Source organism: Eufriesea mexicana, unplaced genomic scaffold (genome assembly GCF_001483705.2).
Source record: "Eufriesea mexicana isolate 0111107269 unplaced genomic scaffold, ASM148370v2 scaffold294, whole genome shotgun sequence".
Lineage (NCBI taxonomy): Eukaryota > Metazoa > Arthropoda > Insecta > Hymenoptera > Apidae > Eufriesea > Eufriesea mexicana.
In genome coordinates this window covers 2076367-2098938 of record NW_016908489.1, presented here as the reverse complement: position 1 = coordinate 2098938, position 22572 = coordinate 2076367, and the positions used below count along the sequence as shown (strand labels likewise).

The following is a 22572-nucleotide window of genomic DNA, read 5'->3' as shown; positions in this document are numbered from 1 at the left end:
CGATGGCTGTTCCGGCCGATACGCCGCGTGAAATCGCGTATTTCCCCGCGCGCTAATGATCACGGGTCAACGGCGAGGCCGGCTACTCGTGCTTTTAAGTAGTAAAGTTCGGTAATTGTCGGCCGCCGGCTGGCGGAACGCGCGGCCGTTATCGAGTCGAAGAGCCGCGGAACGACCGGTGTCGCTTTTGGATCGAATTACCCTCTCGTTTCCGGATGGAACGCGAGCGGGAGACGTGCAGTTATTGCTGCGTTCGATGGACGATTGGGTAAATGGAAAGAGCGCTTTCATTGGCCGTTGTTGAAGCTCCGGCTCGATAAATTAAAATCTCCGTGGATTCTGGATCCCGGGCTCGTGCTTGATTTATTTACATTAACGCGTAAATGTGTTTGACGGCGAAGGATATTTGCGAAAAATAGGAAACGCTCCTGCGAAATCCAGGTATGGCGGATTATTATCGATCTTATTTATTTAGCCGCGATCATGTTAATTCCTCCGCTTGATTAAATATTCGCGTACATTAATAACTCTGACGGGAATACCTGTTCCGGACTTGCGATCGAGCCGACTTCTCGTTAGGTCGATCGCGAGCTGTCTCTAACACATGTATATTTAGAGCACTCGATTTCGGAGACGAAATTAAGCTGCTCGGAGGAGTAATTTTATAGCTGATTAATTATATCGAGTCGTGAAATTATTCCCGTTCAGGTATCCCCTAAAATTGCGCGCTGCACCTTTAATCGCCCAATCTGGCCAAGAATAAACTTTCACGGTATTTATACACGCCTTAACACGTTCGAGAAGGGTTGTACCACCGGTGGTACATTCTTGTCTGTCACATGGGGCGGGCTGAGCCACCGGTGGTACACGAGCTATTTTCGCATCATAGCATTTATACAACTGATTACTGTAATTAATAAATTTATTTACAACTTTATATACATAAAAGAACTATTTACTATCGTGGATTTCTTTGAAACACTGCAAACATAAAGCCGGTTGGTTGTCGCAAGCAGGACAAAATGTGGTAACGCGTCGGGCCTATTTTGCGGCTGTGGATGCACCAAATTGTTCAGATAATTTTCTGTAACACTCTTTGCAGCGTTTACGAACACTTCTTGCAATTCCTGGTTATTTATTTATAAAATGATGATTCTTATGCTTTGCTTGCCTGTTTGATATTTCGGTAGCTGCTAATAATTTTTCAATAATTATCTCTCTAAATTTCAAAATACTCAGTTTGCGACTGCACCATTGTTTGTGAATGAAATATGCATTTACCACTGCTGTACCGCATATTAGTTGTATTATGATTTTTGTATACCATTTTATTGTTTTTCTTAGGCAATTATAGTAAGATGACACTTGGTCCGATAGATCAACGCCTTTTTTTGCATTATTGTAATCAAAAGCAAGATGGGGTTTCTTTTTTCCAGGCTTTCTTTCGATTACTATACACTTATGACTTTTGAAACTTGTATAAAAGACTGAACGAAATACCAGAACGACATTCAAGGATTAACAACGTACATGAACTTTTTGAAGCTGTATTACCTCAAAAAAGCAATTAAATATTGAGATATATACAGATTTACCTCAGAACATAAATATTATGTAAATTTTTATAGCACAATATTTATTTTGCTATATTGCTTGGATAAATAACAATAGCCGGGTGTATTTCTATTATAGACATTTAACTAGCATCCTTCGAACCTTTACATCCATCAGGAAAAACCCAGACCACATATACTACTCCATGCATTCTGTTCATTTCCTACACTCATTCCTAGTTCACAGATCGTTACAATCTTCAATAAAGACGCGAATCCTTCATAGACAAATAGACATTTAACTAGCATCCTTCGAACCTCTACCTCCATCAGGAAAAATCCCGACCTCATATAGCACTCCATACATTCACCCCGAAGAAAGAAACCCGAGTCGAGGAGACAACGGTTACCTCTTTACGACCAACGTCCCACGGCTCGCGGACCTCCAAATCTCTTAAAAACACCATTAGAGTCAATCCTAACAACTTTCATAAACTAACGCTCCATTAGCCGAATTTAATTAAACCTTTGCCTTTCCTTGACAGACCTCTACCTTGTCCCTATTTCCATGCATACGCTCAGGAACAAGGGACCCGAATCGAAGGGACGATGGTTTACTCTTTTATAACCAGCGTCCCACGATTCGCGAACACCTCGACCTCCGAAACTGACCCCCCGAGTCAACCCCCGTAAAAAGATTAGAATTTCCCAAACCTAAAATCAAATTAACAATTTGTTTAAACTTCCACTTGCACCTACCAGTTCCGAACCTCATGCACATCCCTCCAACGAACACGCCGCCAATAGGAGAAAAAACACACCCACCACTTAGACATCTCGACAGCCAATGACAACAACAGACTAACATATAAAATACACGACACGAGGAAGACAGGAGAGTACAAACATCAAAACGACACGAACGACACCACGATAAAACGCATATCGCTAACTATCGCCAAGACATCTTGTAAATTCTTGTAAATATATCTTGTAATTAAATTATATTTTAAAACTGCAAAAAATAGTTTACGTTCTTAAAACGACGTAAACTTTCGCCTGAATTCTTCCTACAACCGACAAGAAGATTCGGACGAAACAATATGATTAATTTGAACCTCTCTCGTTGAGAGAGGTTCAAACTCTCCCGCCAAATGGGAGAAAGTACCAAAAACAGCGCCTATGGCGGAGACACAAAAATCAGGGCCCGTCGCGAACGTATTAATTAAAGCGTGACTATTTCAATCGGAATATCCGTGGCTATTCGCAGCAATTCTCGATTTCATTAAGAAGTTGCGATTTCACTCCGTCCCTGACGAATCACCTCGAGATAGCATCCCCGACGAATCTCTGCGCCCTAAATATCTCTGCGGCGTTATTTACCCCCGAGTAGCGGCAAAGGATCTCGGTGATCCAGGGAGAAAAAGATCGAGTTGTGGTCGATCGGTCGGTAAACTGATTATACTCGATGATGTCGAGGAATAATTGACTGGGAATTGTCGGCCCGGTGGTCGCTGTTCGTCGTCCAATTAATCCCCCGTGACTTCAATTACGCGCTGATTGATCAGAAGGAAAGCGCATTAAAATTGCAATCGTCTAGACGGAGATCTTCCGTTTCCCGATGCCGCGACTCGATGCTTGTAATTTCTAAGGGGCTCTGTTTGGCAAATTAAGAGGTGATTCCGTATTCGGGATAACGAACGATCGACCAGGTATCTTTCGCTATGCACGATAGGAAAAATTCTAAACGAGGTCGAAGTATCGTTCTACAGGAATAATCGATCGAGGCGAATAACATTCGGATCACAGGATCGTCTCCGCGAACTCTGAATGAACGTGGCAAGTATATTTACGGGGATCTATTTTCTCTCGTGATAATTACTACACTGGCCAACTTCTACGCCATCTCTCCCTCTTTCTCTCTCTCTCTCTCTCCCTCTGTTTCTCCTGTCTTCTGAGACGCTACGGATGGTAATTCAGCAATTTTCGAAGACGAGGTATTAATCCAGTCCGTAGGAATAAATTTGTCGGGGGGAGAGAGAAAGGGTGGGAGCCACGGTTACAGGGATGAAACGACGCGACGAAAGCAAGGACGAATTTCCAGAATGCCTAATTCCTCGCGACCCGACGCCCCCGGGATGATAATTTGCAACGAGAGAAGGTCTCGCTGTTCCACAATTAGTTTGTTTCAGTTCAACGGCAAGACGGTGGGAATTAACGAGCAATTAATACGAGACGGTGCTCGTCCGTTCGTCGCGTTCCTCTCGTTAGATAGAGGACTTTTCCTTTGAGCGTCGTCCATGTTTGTTCGATTGCTTTCCGTCGTCATTGTTGATTTTCTCCCGGAGTCTCTCTCTGTCTCTGTCTTCCAGAGACTTGTTTGCCTTGCCCACGGTCGCTCCTATCTTGTCTCTCGCGTTGTTACACACCCCCTCTCATCTAGCAATTTATTTCATTTTCTTTCTTTCCAATCGATGTATCTCCCGCAGCGACATGCTACTTTATTTATTTTCCTCGCCCGCCTCTTTCCATGTCTGTCACCGTACTTTTCCTTCACGGTTTGCGTGTCTCGTTCCCTCGCTCCGTTGCCGTCCCGCTCTCGCGGCTTCCGTTTTCATCCCCTTTCCACGACTTCTGCCGGCAAACATCGCCTCAGACGGTAAGCAAATTCCTCAAAGCTGCGGGTTCCTCTGCGGCGAAATCGGCAGCGTCTTCGTCCCGACGCCCCCAACACCTTCACGCTACTTCGCCTCGTGTTCCCGGCCACGTCTCTTCCACCCCTTTTCCCGACTGCCATTATGGTGATTCAATGCGTTCGGGATCGAATATCCAGAGGCAGCGAGTGTGCAACACGTTGCATTGGTATGCGAACGAGCTGCATGCCTACCAGCTAATCGCTCCACCACCGTCTACGATGTGCTATGCGACTGTGTTGTCGGGCTAGTTCTCCCTCGTTCCACTGCATTTCGGTTGGTCGAGTTTCGTGGTATAATGGCTCGATTTTGATAGCTGACTTCGGGCTAATTTTGTCCTCCTTCGTCACCCTACGGACCTCTTCCCTATTAATCGTCTTGGCCGGATCGTCGAGGGGGTTTTTAAGCAGATCCCAGGGAATCCCGCTTTGGGCTGATTAATTCGGAGAGTAATCGTGGATGGTGCATAATTGTTGCGTCGCGAATGATTTAGAGAGTCGAGATTGAATTCGGTAGACGCGGTCGAGATGTTTGAATAAATTAACCTTCCAGGGGTATGTTATGGGGATCCAAAGAGCGTACATGGAGATATCGAGAACGGGGAGCGATCGTGATCCGATCTATATCGAGTTGATCTCTATCAGACCCGTGAATCTGCCTTACAGGCGGTAAAGGAAATCATTTATTTTCTTTACAAACAACGATTAGTTTATGTGGCAAACACCATCAGAACCCTTTGCTTTCTGTAGATACGAATTTCTCACCTGCCAGTAGGATCCTCCGTCTGAGACACGGGTCTGGTAGATAGGCTTAATGAGTCCCCTAACAGGCCCAGAACGATACGCAGCCTTTCCTTTTCTTCATTCGTTCTGACCTACCCTCGTGCTCTTCGACGTGAAGAGCACCCCTCGTCTGAATTAAAAACAATTACGATATAGACATTTTTAATCTAAATTAATAAAATCTGTTAACCCTTTGCACTCGATAGGTGATCTTCAGTCACCATTTCATAAAATTTGGAAGATCGATATTAATTAATATGTCAAATTTAATGTAATGTAATAGTGTGCAGGGTCTCGAAATCAAATAATTCTACGATTCTATTATTATACAATTCTTTATTTACTGCTGAGAAAAGTATCGTCAATTTTTTAGTAGAGAATCTTTGAATTTCTACTCTTCTCTAGGCAAAAGCCATCCGTCAAATTGACGGGTCCCCTGAACCTAGTATTAATTATTTATCTTCCTGTATTTTATTTTACCTAGTCTAAAGCAAGGCTTCACGCAAAATGAAGGAATATTTTCCTGTATTATCCAGAACGCTCAACGATAACTGCGTCGCGATGGATCAGCGAAAATCCCGAAAACGCTAATCTCTCCACCCTCGAGTCAATCTCCCGATTGAATGCCAGCTCCTCGTTACTTCTCTAGCACCAAGGTATCCGCGGCTGAAAGAAACCGCTACTCACCTCCGGCAGATGAAAGAGCACCTAAGGTCGCGACGAGATAAATCACGCGGCGGCAGACGGCCACCCCTCTCGATATTCCCGAAGCAATTATGCGGAAGAAGGGATCGCGATGGCCGAGCCGGCGGAACGATTAATCGCCTTACTCGTGTTTTTCTTCCCCCGATAAAATTTCGTGGCCGCCAGCGCGAGGTGGCGCAACGAGCAGGTGCTCCTTCGCAACCCTATCGAAAGGGTAGCCAGTGCGGGTCTCGTCGATGGTTCGCTATTAATTAGAACGCGCGGGCCACTATCCGTTCTCAAACAGAGAACCGATCTCGCCCCGTTCCACGCGCGATCTTCGAGCCCTTTCTCGCCTTTGCCACCCCGCAACGACCCCTCTCCGACCGTTGTCCGCCCGCATCCCCGACGGCCAACGTCGCTCCCGGTGGATGGTGCATCGACGATGCTAAGTAAACTGCGGCCAGAAACGAGCCCCGACCGCATCGTCTCGTCGGTCCCCTATGCGTTTACTCGCGTGTAACGCTGCGGTTTAACCGGTATCTTGCTACGGGGAAATTTTCCTCGAACCTGCTTCTTTTTATCCCACCCGTGGCACCACGCGTTTTCCTCGTAATTGCGTGGAACGTTCCGTTTAAGCTCCGTTCTTCGTAGACGCCCGCGTCTCGTACCGCATTGACCTGTTCTACTTGCGTTTCCTTTGTAAGTAGTATTTTCCTTTTGTCTCGCGCTTCGCTATAAATCTCGCGCCATTTTTAATTTTTCCATTCGAAATTTTTCAACCATTAGTCACAATACTGATCCAGACAAAATTTTCCAGAGTTTGATATAAAATATATGTTTATATGTATATGAATGGGGGGCCTGGGTAAAACGAAGAAGACTATGTCGGCGTCGAATATTGAGTTTAACTATCACGGCCATTGCATTGGGAATCATTCAGCATTGGACTGACTGTCCTGTGCAGACCTTTTTCTGACACCCCTTTTGGGGGAAAGATATTTGTCAACCGGAGGGGGCGAAATTAGGACGCAAAGTGGAGGAAAAGTGCATGGCCCGGACGACTTGCTTATTACTCGTTTCCTAGGGGCCCAAAACTGTTTGGCTCCTAGCTGGTCGGTGAAAACCAAGCTTCTTTTAGGAAGTCGGGTGCGTCCTCTCTCCCCATATATAATTGTTCTGCTCCTGCGTCTCACGCGTCGACGTGCGATTTCTTCGAGGATGGATATGGTTCCTCGCGAGGAACATACGTGTCACGTTCTTATGAAAGACGAGGTATTCGTTACCGATGCTGTTCGAGAGCGTTGTTCGTATGGCGAGAATTCTGGAGCTTGCCGGTTCGCGATCGAGCAGTTGTCAGCGTCGTTGCGACGCCTTATCGGCGCGCGTCGGCGCGGATTCCGCCTCGTCTGTGTCGCGCTCGGGAAATCGAGCGAAAGGAGCCTCCGTCGCTCGTCACCTAGGCGCAATCTAGCAGCGGGAGGGTAGCAAGGTGGAATCGGGCGAAAAGAGAGAAATATATTAAAGCTCGGCGGAGTGGGGCGGAGTGGTTCGCGACACCCTCGAAGCCGGGGTGGAGAATCGACAAGATCCAGCTTCTCGTCCCGTCTATTTCGCCGGTTCCATTCTTTCGCCGAGTACCCCGTGGCATCGCGCGGCTGTCGATCTGGAACGTCGATAATAACGAGAAACGGGGCGCGGAGGCTCGCTGGAAACGAAGCCAATCGAAGTCGTCTCGACGTCGACCGCGCGGCCATCCGACTGTTTCGGTCGGCTGTTTGGAAACCGGGCGACTCGATCTCGCGGAAATATTTCTCCAAGGGGTGCACGAGTGATCGATAAGAATCCGCGCGGCTGTTCCAATTTGCAAGCATTACCGCTCCGCCTGTATCTCGCAGCGGAGAAACTCTCCCGTTGTCCTCGAGTTTACAAAGCCTCCGCTTTATCCCGTTGCCGCGAAACTTCTCGAATTTCGCACTCGCGCTCTTCGCAGCCACGTGTCCATAACTCCTCGGCTATCCACCCTTTGTTCACCGGTCCTCGGGAGCGCGCCGATGGAGGGTTAAAAGAGCAATTGCAATCGCGTTCAGCCAGAGGGTGAACGCCGCGTCCCGACGTCGAATAAATACCGTCGGCGCCGATAGGCGAACTTGAACCACCGCGAGTCTTGTCTGCCGCCCTCTTTCCACCCCCACGGGCTCTCGCCCCGACTCGCTGACTCTGCGTTCCCTTTGCTGTCCGATCCTGCCTCCGAGACGATCCAGGAGGATCGCGGACAGTCGGAGAGGGGAAGAGAGAGAGAAGAGAGGTGCACAGAGAGGACGCGTTAAATTACGGATGGTAACACGGGGTTCGGTTGCAAGTTGCGTGGAGGGGGCGAGTGATGGCAGAATTTCGAAATTTCGAAATTAAATCGCGCACGTTGCGCGATAAATCTATATCGATAACGGCGGGGAAGGTAAGAGGAGGAAGGAGAAGGTCGATGAACGATTAAAAACGCCGCGAGGGTGGACAGGTCGAAGATGGACGCGGGAACGATAAGTCATTTGCCGGTATAATCGGGTGCAGGCGTGATATTAATCGGCGGATACGCGCGCGGATAAATCGTCGTTCGTAATGCGGCAAATGAATCGGGATTTGCCAACGTGACGCCGGTTTTTTATTAATATTTCCTTTATCCTGCCAAACGACCGGAACATACGTCGGCTTTTCCGCCCTCTGCGTACCTCCCTTTTTATTTCTCCCTTTTTCCACCCTCCTTCTCGCCTGCACGTACGTTCGCGCACTCGCGTAAAAATGACATTCGGCTAACGCGGCTTGCGGTAATAATTCTTTTTATTACGCCCACCCTCCCCGCGAGTAACGAAAATATTAGCGATTTTTATTACGCCACGAAATACAACGAATAAACACGGAGCAACATTACGCCCCCGTTCCAAGCATTCCCACCCCCGTGCACCCCCTTGTCGAATAAAATGTAAACCGATCGCGCGGAGTTTCGCAGCGCGTTGCTAACAAGACCGCGGTGCCCGCGAATCATTCGATAACGCGCAAAACGCACCGAAAATCAGCGTTCGTTGTGGCCAAATTTGTTTGAACCTTCGCTGCGTGCTTTCTCCACTCCAACTGTTTCTCTCTCCCCCCCCCCCCCCCCTCCTCTCTTTTTTCTCTTTTTCCGCCACGCAGGCACGCAGTGGTCGACGAGTATTTAACGCCGAAATTCCATTTACGATAGGGGAATTCCCTATCGAGGCGTGATTTTTCGTTCGCTTGTTACATCGAAACGCGCGGTTTCTAGCAAAAGACTCGATATCTGGTCCGTGAATCGCGGAAAATATCGAATTACCCGTTTCCCTTCTCGCAACTTCTTCGACTTCAGGCTCTCGTTTCTAAAAGAGGGTGGCACAGGCGGAAAAAAGCGGACAGGTTGGATGAATTTCGCGATCGATGAATGTCGCGCCGACAATTTCCTCTCGACACTCGGGGGTAGCGACGAATATTTCATATCCGCGAGAGTGTTCTCGATTTCGACGGAAAGCGAGTTTCGTAAATAAATATTCAGCGAGTCCGCGCTGTCCGTCTCGATTACCTCTTAACACGCTCCGCGGTACGGAATCCGCGCTTCCTGGAACCGGAATCTCTCCGTGAAACACGAAACCCAGTGACGGGTCAAATCACCCGAGAAAGTGGTTTCTGGTTACGGAAATAACTTATTAAACGTCGCGCCGCAGTCAACCTGCCGCGAGGGAAGAATAGATTCGCCGTTTTCCTTTTTCTCGGATTACCTTTCCGGGAAACAACCCCTCGCTGTGACTTCCTCGAATAAATTTACAACCGCGAGTGGATTGTTGCCACTGGTTGTACCTCTGGTCGAAAACGACCTGGCAATTAACCCTGGGATTGGATTCATATCGATGGAGGACCGGTGATTTGGTTAGGTGCCGGACGCGTGTCGGTGCCTGGCCGAATCAGCGATTAGCCAGAGATTAGCTCCAGCGGTAGTCATGGCCGTCTAAGCGCGCTTTATCCGCGCTAACTTTGCTTAAGCGAGTGAAAACGAAGTTTCGAACAAACTGGGTCCGTAGAAAATAAAGAGGGCGGAAGAGGAGAGAAGGGAAAAGGGAAGAAAAAGGGAGGGAAAAGAGACGAGGTGGCGTCGGGGCATGGAGCGTCAGCTTGCTCGTCCACCGGCTATTCCCCAAGTTCGCCGGAAGTATGCATATTACCCGGGCAATTTTATTAACCCTTTAGAGCGCCCCGTCACGGAACATCGGTTATCCCGGGCACTTCGGAACGGCCGGGAAGAGTCGAAGGAACGGTAAATGGATTTTTCCACGGTGAAGCATAGTTTCCTCGCGTACACGTCGACCTCTCGCTGTTGCCCATCTCACGGTTAAGGTGTTTTTATCGCCGTTTAATAGAGTGACGTTAACGACCACGGTATTACCATGCAAATGCTCTAACCTTTCCGCTTTTTCCGAATAATCCTATCGCGGGGACCGATCTTCGTTTCGTTAGACCCGGCAGATCGGAGATAGCGGCCTGTTTTTCCGCGTCTTATCGAAGTCGTTTCGTCCCTGCGCCAGCGTTCGCCGTGATCTCGAGCTGATCTCCAGCCGCCACTCGTTAATTTACACTAAAAACGATCCTATCCCCCCCTTAACGTTGCAATAAATCTCCGATATCACGGAACGTTGCCATCGCACGCAAACAATTTCCGGAAAAATATCCCAGTGCAACACGAATCGCGACAAGGTGTATCCCGAAGGTGTATCGCGCGTCCCTGCACCCTTACCTGTCTACGAGGACAGAGATTCCGATTCGAATGATAGGGTATCTCCGTTTTCACCATCGAGTCTGTCTCTTTTGTCCGATCGAAAAGTCTGGTTAAAAAAAAAATTCTACAATGTTGGAAACGATCGCTTCCGTTCCTCCTTCGACATAGAAACGCTCGTCGATACCAGCCGAATCGACTGCACTCCAACGAACCATATTCATCGCGCTTTTCACCGGCCACCATTATTCCTTCTCGTTATTATTGCCGCGGCGCGATAGCGCGAGGCGTTACAGAATCGACAACAGCCGGTTGATGAATGGAAAAGAATCGCGATCGAGCGTCGGATATTCCCGGGCCGGGCGTCGATCCACGTTTCGCGAGTACCGATTCACCGTGGGGTTCTGTTTCCACTGCGGAAAAAATATTTAAAAAAGAAGGAAGAACCGGGAAAACTGGAAAAGACAGAGAACGCCGGCGCGAAAATCCGAATTTCGGCGAGCTTCCGAGGCTGAGCTTCGAGTATCGCGTCTATTCTGAGCTTCTTTGCGCAATGCGCAGCTCGTGTCTTACCTCTTCTTTATGGTCCCCCATAGTCGATGATGTGTCGTGCTGGTCGCAGGTAGCCTCCGTTAACGGCGGTGTCTAGAGGGTCGGTAGGAAAAGGAAGGGATGCGTTTCGTCCCGGGCCTGCTAGCAGACTCATCGGTAAGGCTACCCTAGCAGACCCTGCCTTAGACTAGGATACTATTGGAAGGACGGGAATTTATATATATATAGGAATTGGAGGTCTTTCCGAGGACTTGCGGGGAAGTCCTCGAAGTCCATCGGAGTGGCGAGGGTGAGAATGATGGTCGCTTCAATGGCATACTAACAGGTGGAATTTGCGATTTAACCACTTGCGGTGGCAAGAAATTCACCGACCAGAACGGTCCAGTGTTTCTGTAACAATTGCCTAACGACGTGTATACCACGTCGTTGGCGATTCCGTGACAAAAGCATTACGACGTGCGTGACACGTCTTTCCAGCGCAAGTGGTTAATCGGCTTCTACCAATGAAACTGACATGGTCCAACCAACGGGGAAGTCAACCCGCACTTGTGACCCTGTATTACAAGGAGTACGCCCAGGGGGAGATACTAGATATTGACGTATTATTCTTAGGCCACTTCAGGTCTGGCATGGATAAGTGAGGGGGTCCTCCCCCATGGTCGTTGATGTCGCAGGTATCCTCGTTGGTGGGGTAGCTAGAAAAAACGGTAGGAGAAGGAAGTAATGCGTTTCGTCCCGAGCCTGTTAGCACACTCATCGGTAAGGCTACCCTAGCAGACCCTGCCTTAGACTGGGATACTATTGGAAGGACAGGAATTTATATATATAGGATTTGGAGATTTTTCGAAGACTTGCGAGACAGTCCTCGAAGTCGGAATCCCTCTAGTGGCGAGGGTGAAAATCATGATCGCTACAGATATAAGACCCAACCGTTGGTCTCCATGGCCCATATTGCCATTCTCTCTTCCGCATCCAGTGGTACGCGCGGGAGCGCGAGGACAGCGATCCACTGGATCCCAAGGGCACCATCGAAGAGGTGAGGTGTGAGTGGTCTTGACCGGTGCAGGCCCGTCAACTTCACCGAAGTTTCCACGCCTCGCAGGTCTCCACTGCGCGGTCATTGGAAGCATCACTTGCATAGTGGATTTTATGGCGTTACTTCCATTTTAAAACGCCAAATCCCATACCAGCCTTCGCCCTCAGCTTCCGAGGATGGCCGCTCGCGGATGGGAGAAGAGGGTTGATTAATCGCGAGCGGTTTTCTAATTGCCGTTGTGTCTAGGCCGGAAGACGCATCGCCGGAAGTTCCATCGACGACGGATCGCGCGATACGTTTTTCGGAAACAGGCGAGAGCCAGCCTTAGTCGCTGGACCGCTGCCAGCCGACAGCGAGTCTCTCTTTTTCTCTCCATCCCGAGCTCGAGGGGTTAATTGGCTTAATTTTCTTGGAGAACGGGGAGCGCCTTGCAGCCTCGCTTCCTGCCGCTTTCCTTCCTCCGAGGGAAAACGTTGTTCCATCGCGGAGAAAAGTTGCCTCTTCCTCCAGTCTCCGCCGCGATTCCATCGTCTACTTTGTACGACGATTAACGTCGACCTTGTCTGGCCTCTCCGTTCCGTAATTCGGCCGATACTCCGGCGAATCTAGTCCCGCGATCGACTTACCGGGAAACCGAGTTCCAGACTATCGGACACGAATAGTGTCTATTGGAAATTCGACGCTTTTAATTGAACGCCTTCCCTGTGAATTCGAAAAAGTTCTAAGCCTTCGGCTAACCGATACTTTAAACCTTCCTCGCGATTTTTATTTCGCGGGAAAATGATAGGACGCGATGTTCAGCGTTTCCCTGGTAACTCCTAAGCGGAATATTTCGGAGAAAGTTAATCGTCGCGTTGTAAATCAAATTTGATTTTGAAGAAGAAGGTTAACCCTTTCGCGACGGCGCACCTGTACCGTACTTTGCCACTTTTCGCGATGGTGCGACTGACCATACTTGGTCACCATTTTCTGCTTTGCCTAATGCCTGTATAGCTTTATTTTGAATTCGCTATTGAAATTAATATATACATTACTAATACATGTTACATATACATAAATATATTAGTAATTATTAAGTGTACATACGAGTAATACATATTAGTAATTATTAATATAATTATGATTTGTCGTATGTAGACGGCATCAGCGGCTGTTGACCAATAAATGATTGCTGTCTATATACGATGTCAGCCGCTGTGAAACAATAAGTGACTGTCGTATATATACAAAGGGTTAATACTATAGCGACTAACGTTCATACCCTCAATGCTAGATGGGAAACAGAAGTTTGTGTAAATCCTCGTCTCTCATAAATACGAATTCCTATGCTACCTAAGTACCCCTCGTCTAAGGCAGGGTCTGCCAGAAGGTCTTACTAACGAGTCCACTGGCAGGCCCAGGACGAAACGCATCCCTTCCTTGCTTCCTTCTATCTGCTACCTATCATAGCAAGACGGCCTTGATGTTAGAATCCATCTATTAGCGATTTGAGAACAATGGTCCCACACGAAGGTTAATGCCTACAATATTTTTGGACAAATTTTTATTTGCTTTAGGTTTCATAAACCTAGGGCGGCAAACTGTTTTTCTACGAACCTCGTGATTTTCGACAAACGTTCATATCCTCACCCCTAGATGGGAAACGAAACTTCGAGTAAATCTTCGATTCTCATAAATACAAATTCCTATGCTAAGTGTATGCCCTGTCTAAGGCAGGGTCTGCTAGAAATCCTTGAGTCCACTAGCAGGCCTAGGACGAAACGCATCCCTTTCTTGGATCCTCTTACCTGCTACCTATCGTGGCAAGACGGTCATCAGGATAGCAATTGGCATCACCATAGGAATCAAGAGAGAACATTATTCTCGCGAGTCCTCGAACCTCCTTGACGCTAGAATCCATTTATTGGCGATTTCAGAACGATGGTCCCCACGCGAAGGATAATGCCCACAATATTTTTGAAAAAATTTTCATTCGTTTTAGGTTTCGTAAACCTAAGAGGACGTGCAGTTTCTCCACCAACCTCGTGATTTTCAACCAACGTTCATATCCTCACCCCTAGATGGGAAACGAAACTTCGAGTAAATCTTCGATTCTCATAAATACAAATTCCTATGCTAAGTGTATGCCCTGTCTAAGGCAGGGCCTGCTAGAAAGCCTTGACGAGTCTATTAACAGGCACAGGACGAAACGCATCCCTTTCTTGGATCCTCTTACCTACTACCTATCGTGGCAAGACGGTCATCAGGATAGCAATTGGCATCACCATAGAAATCAAGAGAGAACATTATTCTCGCGAGTCCTCGAACCTCCTTGACGCTAGAATCCATTTATTGGCGATTTCAGAACGATGGTCCCCACGCGAAGGATAATGCCCACAATATTTTTGAAAAAATTTTCATTCGTTTTAGGTTTCGTAAACCTAAGAGGACGTGCATTTTTTCCACCAACCTCGTGATTTTCGAAAAGCGAAATCTCGTTGATCTGTTTCCTCGTGCCCGTGTTATCGCTTCGTCGCAGCGATTTTTCGCGCAAAGCGGGTGAAATTTGTAGGAAGGAGCGTAAACCGTAGTTAATAATCCCGTGTATCGTTAAGTACCGGGTACATTGTACGAGTGCGTGTATACATATATGCATACGTGGCGTTAGCATTGCTTTGTCGCGCACTGCATCCACCCGTGGTCACGCTCGAATTTACGATCGCGCGATTCGCGTATACTCGTTGTAACCGGTGGAAGGAACTCGGGTTCCCATAATCCTCTGCGATGGTTAACGACACTTTGCGGAACGAGCTCGTGGCAAACGACGAACTCTCCGATCCCTTTTTATCGAGGGAAACCGGAAGCAGGCGAGGGTGGCAGGCGTGAAAGGAAGCTCGGACCGCGTGAAATTTTGATCGATCCTTAACGAGCTCTTTGTCCGCGGGAAATGAAAACAGCCTCGGCTCCTCTCCTTACCCGTTCAATGTCACTGTCCCCTTGACGCGCTTCGAGCATCGTTCAACCCCTGAATTAGCCTCGAATAATTCACCGGTATAGCGGACAAAACGTTATCGTCGGCCGTGCTTTAAAAGCTCGCTCGGCAAACCTGGGTAATTCTGCTCGCTAGCCAGAACCTTATTTCGCTGCCGGTGAAATATTAACGACGTCGAGGATGGCGGCGAGAGTTGATCCAGAGGTTGGCCGGGCCTCGCGTGTCCGTAACGGGCCGCTTGGAAATTAATGTCTCGTCCGTGGAATTAGGGTCGAGACGTTGCGGCTATCCGGAAAGGCGTTCGACGTTAAATCGATGCCGGGAGAGCCGATTCGCCGATAAGCCGCTTTTATCGCGGCCCAGAAACGCGGAATCGCTTTGAAATATTGAACGGCTGCCGGATTCGTGTGGGTTTGCCTGATGATCTCGCGGGGGCGCGGGGTTGAGGCGCGATGGTATTACGGGGGAAAAGCAACGGACGACGATGCTTTCGAAGCGGTCGAGACAAAGGGTGAGTCTTCGTTTTACCAGGGAAAGGGAAGTCAAAGAGGCAGGCAGAGCCCGGACATGGGCCAGTGGACATGACGGGGCACACGTGGGACACACGGGTCGTTGTATCGGGCGCGGCTAATTGCCGTTACTCGGCCGATACGAGGACACGAGGTCGACGGTGTTTGCACGACTGCATCCGGCGCGCAGGCCACGCGCTCCTCCTCCGCTCGATATTGTCTCCTGGATAAGTGGCAGCGGGAAAATGCGCTTGACACTTATGAGGCTACATTTCTCCCAACGGCAGACACGCGGGCTCTTTCTTCCTTTCGCCCCGTTTCTCGCGTTTCTCCCTTCGTCCTTGCGAACCACGCATGTGTGGAATGCGACTGGGAAAGAAGGAAACTGCCAATGCGTCCGTCTAACCCGTCCTTTCCTTCCTGTCTCCCGTCCACGATACACAGTCCGTGAATTCCCTCCCTTGCTAATACGCCATCTTTCTCCTTCACCGTTCGTCGAACGCGTGTACGCGCGTATAGGAGACTCACACTGGCGCTCGTTCGGTACGAGTGCAAGCGAAAAGGAGGCAAAAGGGTCGGCAGAGGGGCAGAGGGTGCACGACTGCACCCGAGGGAAGGAGAAATCGCAAATTCCGGCCGCGTGTTGTTATCGTGGCCGAGCAGGTGTCTCGCATAATTTCTCCGGCACGCAAATTTGCCCGGAGCTCACACGCCTCGACTCCGCGCGCGCGCGTGTCCCCGAAAGAAGCATTTCCGACGGACGTGAATCGTGCCGGATCACGATTTCCGCAGCGATCAGCCGGCTGCTACAGGTTATACGCGCATGCACGCGTTCTTGTCCACCCACACCGCGCCGCGCGCGCCTCTGTACACGCGAACACGCGTGCACGCGCGACACCCGCAGAGGGAAAGATTTACGAGCCGCGTACGCGCGATCTGTCCACAGAACGGACGTGCCAGCAGCGAGAGCAGCGAGGATGGAGCAGGGAGCAGCGCCAGTACCTCGCGAGGAGCAGGCAGCGGATTCGGCGCCGGAAGCGGATGCACCGGGGGGTGGCGCAGCGTCTTCGGCGCAGTTTCCGGCCGCGAGCTGTGGTTCTACGAGTGCGCACCTTGGTCGCCGGAAGCGTGGGCCTCTCCCAGAATCACTTGCTCGTTGATTACGTCCAGGTGAGTGCGACACTTACTGTTTCTCTTGGGGTCTTGGTTGTTGTCGCGGACGCGAAGATCTGGGAGTTCAATCTGGATACTGGGCAAAGATGATTGGGGTCCGTCGATAATTGAACTCCTGATCGATTATTCGGAGTTTCTGTATCGGGAATGTTTGTTTTCTCTAATCGATTGTGTTATAATTTTATTAACACATCTGACGCGGGTACTTTGCCGTCAAACTCTTACCGCGTAGCGGGCTAAATAGACGCTCCTAGCTATGAAGTACAATTAACACTTATGTGTATCCGATCTTATTGTAAAAATACTACAAAAGCCCATCGATAATAATAATCCGTGCAAAACGACTGTAGTCTCTTCTCGCGCAAGATGTGTTAAAGTAACTGGGCAGTGAATTGGTACATGTATGTAGGAGATATTTTGATTGGAAAATATAAGGAATCAAGGATGTTATTTAATTATAATATATCTTATTCGTGATGAAATACGAACTAGAAGATTAGACTAAACGCTATTCACACTCGCACGTCAACTCTTCGAACTGTCATCAACTCGACTCTCTTTCATACCTCGTGTACAACTCTCACCAACAGGACTGTTATAGGACAGCCCTTGCACCCTCGTTTAAACCTCGTACTTTGTCTTCTTTCTCAATCACGCATTTCCTATAGCTTCTTTGCGAAGAGAGCTAAGAAGAACGATAGCACTTCTTTCGTCCCAATCTTCTTGTCGATTGTATGAAGAATTCAGACGAAGGTTTACGTCGTTTTGAGAACGTAAACTATTTTTGAGGGCTTCAATATAATTTAATTACAAGATATTTACAGCAATTTACAATATGTCTTAGCGATATGCGTTCTATCGTGGTGTCGTTTGTGTCGTTTTGATGTTTGTACTGTCTGTCGTCTTGGTGTCGTGTATTTTTATATGTTCGTCTGTTGCTGTCATTGGCTGTCGAGATGTCTAAGTGGTGGGTGTGTTTTTTCTCCTATTGGCGGCGTGTTCGTTGGAGGGATGTGCATGAGGTTCGGAACTGGTAGGTGGAAGTGGAAGTTTAAACAAATTGTTAATTTGTTTTTAGGTTTAGGAAATTCTAATCCTTTTATGGGGGTTGACTCGGGGGGTCAGTTTCGGAGGTCGAGGTGTCCGCGAATCGTGGGACGCTGGTTATAAACGAGTAAACCATCGTCCCTTCGATTCGGGTCCCTTGTTCCTGAGAGTATGCATGGAAATAGGGATAAGGTAGAGGTCTGGGTTTTTCCTGATGGAGGTAGAGGTTCGAAAGATGCTAGTTAAAATGTCTATTTGAAGGATTCGCGTCTTTATAGAGGATCGTAACGGTCTGTGAATTGGGAATGAGTGTAGGGAGTGAACAGTAGGAGATATTTTGATTGGGAAATATAGGGAATCAAGGATGTTATTTAATTCCAATATATCTTATTCGTGATAAAATACGAACTAGAAGATTAGACTAAACGCTATTCACACTCGCACGTCAACTCTTCGAACTGTCATCAACTCGACTCTCTTTCAAACCTCGTGTACAACTCTCACCAACAGGACTGCTCTAGGACCGCCCTTGCACCCTCGTTTAAACCTCGTACTCTGTCTTCTTTCATACTCCAGCTTTCTTTCTCAATCACGCATTTCCTATAGCTTCTTTGCGAAGAGAGCTAAGAAGAACGATAGCACTTGCCTTAACTTTTTGCTCAATTTTTGTGGCCGGTGACTATAGTCACCCCATAGTAGCGAAAGGGTGAAGGCAAGCGGTGTCGATAGATTTCTACCGATCGCTGCTTTGTTTCTCCAGTACTAACGAATACGGTTACTATCGTACAATACCTTTCGCGTCAAGTTTCACGATCCGGGTATCCAAAGCCAATCGTGCCGGTAATTCGATCTTATATCGATCCGAAAGCCATTGCATCGACTCTTCTCTCAGAAATTTCCCTCGCAGGAGCCTCGAAGCTTTTTCTATACCGCGACTAAGCCCAAAGCTGCGATTTCGCTGCGGACTAAGCGTCGGCAAGCGGCAGACTGAGGCGTCGCGTCGATAATCGGAATCGATAGGCCGCGAAACGAATTGGCGTCGCGGGGCCGCGCGTTTTAACGGTCCGCGCACGTAACGGCCGTCCCGACGCCGCGATACGAATAGCCGAGCACGCGTATAATAGTCTTAATTAAAATAGTGGTCTAACGAACACCGCTAACTGCGGTAATCCGACGTGCCTCATTGGTAATCCCCCGGCTGTACCGGTGAACACGGATGCGTTATGTTGGCCGGCCTGCCGGTGGCACGATCGACTGGGCCCAGCTCGTGGCTGCGATATCGAGCCAAATTCTCCTCTACCTGTGTGTACCCGTGCCTACGACACTGTCCACCTGCGTGTACGTGCATGTCCACGTTGGACAACGTGACACCTTCGCGGTTGTCTGTCCCGCGAATATCACCGGGATCATCGGCCATGTCTCGTCCATGCGATTGTTCCGTGGCAGAGAGGGTGGACGCCCTATGTTTGCCTTAGATCGGTATCGAGAGGGCTGTCGAGTCAAGTTACTCGTCCGGAGGAATATCGAATCGTCTTCGATCATCTTCACGGACGATTTGGATCTCGCTTAGGGGTTGGTAATTAGTTTTGTCCCCATCCGCGTTTTTCTCTGTCAAATTCTTCCCTGGAAGGACTGCTGTCCAAGGTATTGGATCATTGGATCCTCGTGTCTACTTCTTTTGTCGTAATTTAGGGTGACGTTGGTAATGTTTAATTAAGTATGAAACCCCAAGTCCATTTTTACTTTCAGTAATAAATTATATTTCATTTTTGAATGAAAATTCCGTATTTGGCATGTCGCACTCGGTCACTTGAATTTCCAACATCTTGCACTATGATTTAATTTTAATTAACCGCTATTTCCAGTGGCGTACTATTTTTTAATTAACCACCCTTATCTGCGATAAAATTGGATACAAATTTTAGCAATTATTCGAATAGTGTGCACGTTGAGACGCGAGAAATATAATCATGGTCGCGTGATTAGTATAGCTTATAGTCACGAAGAATTCGTGACGAGTTGCACTCGGCATCGTAGTGCAAGGGGTTATTACGAATTTTTCAGTATTTTCTCAGTTAATCCATTTTTATTTTTATTTCCTTCAATTTCTCTTGTCATTTTTCCACCTTACGTAATATTAGATAAGCAGATATGCAAGTAAATGGTCGTACCTCTTCCAAGAGCTGATATTCGCCATTGCGAAAATGGATTAATCTTCTTTATAAAGAAGATGAGACTTTATGCTAAAGAATAACTCGACAAGAGGCAAATCGCACAGTCGACACCTCGACTGTTTTGTCCACTAACTCGAGATTTCATCCGCAACCACCCCCTCGATCAGGCGAATCGTCGGTGAATCGGAATCCATCTCCGATTTCGTTCCTCCGAAAACCCTCCGCTCGCTTCTCCCTCACCCCTATTTTATCTACTCCAAAGCTCAGCAAAAGCAACCCGAACGTAACGTGCCCGTTCGTGGGAAACGCCGGGTCCATTTGTTCGGTCGTGGCGGCGTGTAACCGAAGAAGTGGCGCCCACGGCGACGTAAGATAGAAACAGAGACGAAAAGAGACGCGAAAATGACCGCATTCCCCGGAATTGGATTTCGCTGGAGGGTGTGCTCGCGATCCGGAAAGTTAATGCAACCCGGGCCAAGGGAATCGCCAGACGCGTGGTTAATTCCACGCTGCCGTGGGAACGGGAAGGGTAGGAGCGATCTTCCCTTCGACGTTTAACGCTAAAGGAATGCCGGAAATCACGACCGTGACTTCCGTCAGATCGACTGTACATCGACTGGATTATCGTTGCAGCCAGAATCGCGTGTTTCGTTCCACGAATCGAAGCGCGCGTAGCAATTAGGGTGGATTTTCGCCGTCGAATTATACACCTGTCCCGGGATACGCGGTTAATTTTCACAGGGATCGACGTAATCTAGCCAGCGAGCGATACGCAAACGCTGCCGAAAGAATCGAATTTCCGGAGCGAAATGCGTAAACAAAGCGAAAAGCACGAAGAACCGAGCACGATCGTGGATCGAATGACCAGGGGTGGATTCCCGTTGGCGCAGACGAAATAAGGAAAAACGTAAACGCGTAGGCCGAGCGATGGGAAATGGGAAAATGGACGGGAGCACTGGCCGATTTCACCGGTGGCGTTTCTCGCGATTCCGTTCGCAGATAGTTGTATCTATTAGCAGCTTTGAAAGCTCGTAAAACACGGCGTGTATCTGGCCTATTAATATCGAGAGCCTGGCGCGACTTTTAATCGCGTTGAAAATTTATCTATTCGCGGAAGATGAACAGGGATAAATCAGAGGGAAAGATAAAACGTTGCCCGCGGTGTTTTCCGCGCATCGACGAATTTTTCACCCGCGCCTTTCCTCGTTTTTGCCGGTGGAAAAAGCACCGGGGGCACACTGGGCAGAGGCAGATTCGCAGCGGGAATGGTCCGATCGTCGATCAAAGGACGTATTTCACGGCGGATCGCCTTTAAATCTTGTTTACATCTCGCGGCGTTGCCCGGTGTGTCGGTTAAATTGCCGTCGTCGCCAATGGGGTGATTAATCGCGGTGATCGTAATTAACGATTTAGCACGCCGCTCACGGAAACTTCAGAATCACGTCCGCGCGCAAAGTCCCCCGACAGTAATCGTTGGCAAAGTAATCACCGAAATTACCCTCGATGCAGCGGCAACTTGTTCGGTTATTAATTACCGGGGCAACGCCGCGCCGGCCGTTTAAATAACGATTTCCTTTATCACCGACTTCCGCCCCGGCGAATTTCCTACTCGCCGATATTATTCGATTCCGCGACGTATTCCCTTCAGCGCGAATCCGCCGAAATCTCCGTCGTTTTGCTCGCCCAACTTTCCAGTTAACCCCCCCGCCCTGTGTCTAATTGCCGGCGATAAATTTTCGAAGAGTTTTGATTAAAAGATCCGCGAGTGGCGGGTCTATTTCCATATGGAAACTGCTCTATGAGCGCGACGGTTTCGCCGTTCAAAGCTGGGTCAGTTTCGAGCTGTTCCCCGGATCGCGCTTGTCCAAAGTCATCTCCGGTGTAGGGACCTCCGTCTTTGTCACCGCGATACGGAAACTCTGGCTAGTACCACCCTACGCGCGTCAGATTATTTCACCCTTCTCTATCTCTCTCCCGGTGCCTCTCCGTTGCCTTTCCTGTATCGAAAATGAAACGAAGCGTGTGCGTCTCCAAAGCCGAACCAATCTGCTTCGAATATAGCCTCGTGGATGAGACCCTTGCGCGTGGTCTCTCGTCGAGTGTCGTCCTCGTCCTTTGTCTTCCTGTCGCCGACTTCGACCATATCGAAGCCCGAGACCACCCTCTCCGATCCATCACGACACCCTAGATCTCGTGGAATCCGTGAGATTCGCGGGGAAATAAAATTATAGCGAACCCGGAGTGAACACGCGTGTACGCAGCTGATCGAGTCGTAAATCACCCAGGATCGATCCAAGATATTCGACTAGTCCAAGGGGTGACCGATAATTAACGGGTGAACTGCGTGAAAAAATCAGAGACCGTGACCTTGGCGCAACGCAGCGATCTCGATGTCGCTGGAAAAAGGGTGAACCACGCTGGAAGCGTTCCAAACCCTCCGCGCAGGGGCAACGATTGCCTGGTTAATTAATAGCGAGTGATTAATCGCCAGAGGATGGGATACCCTCGTCAAACAAACCTCTGACGAGGTCCCAGGCTCGTACGTGATCTGCAAACTCGAGAGATCGAGGGGGGTGAGTCAGCCGATCTGCTCTTCCCTCTCTCTCTCTCTCTCTCTCTCTCTC

General features: G+C 48.7%; 1 protein-coding gene across 1 annotated transcript in view; it reads left to right on the top strand.

The window, feature by feature from the left end:
- The window catches only part of Syn1 (Syntrophin-like 1), a 341618-nt gene that overhangs the window by 294933 nt on the left and 24113 nt on the right, over positions 1-22572 (top strand). Inside the window, exon 6 of the mRNA XM_017911844.1 lies at positions 16501-16724. Within this exon, the coding sequence (XP_017767333.1) occupies positions 16501-16724 (224 nt within the window). The remainder of the gene's footprint in view (positions 1-16500; positions 16725-22572) is intronic.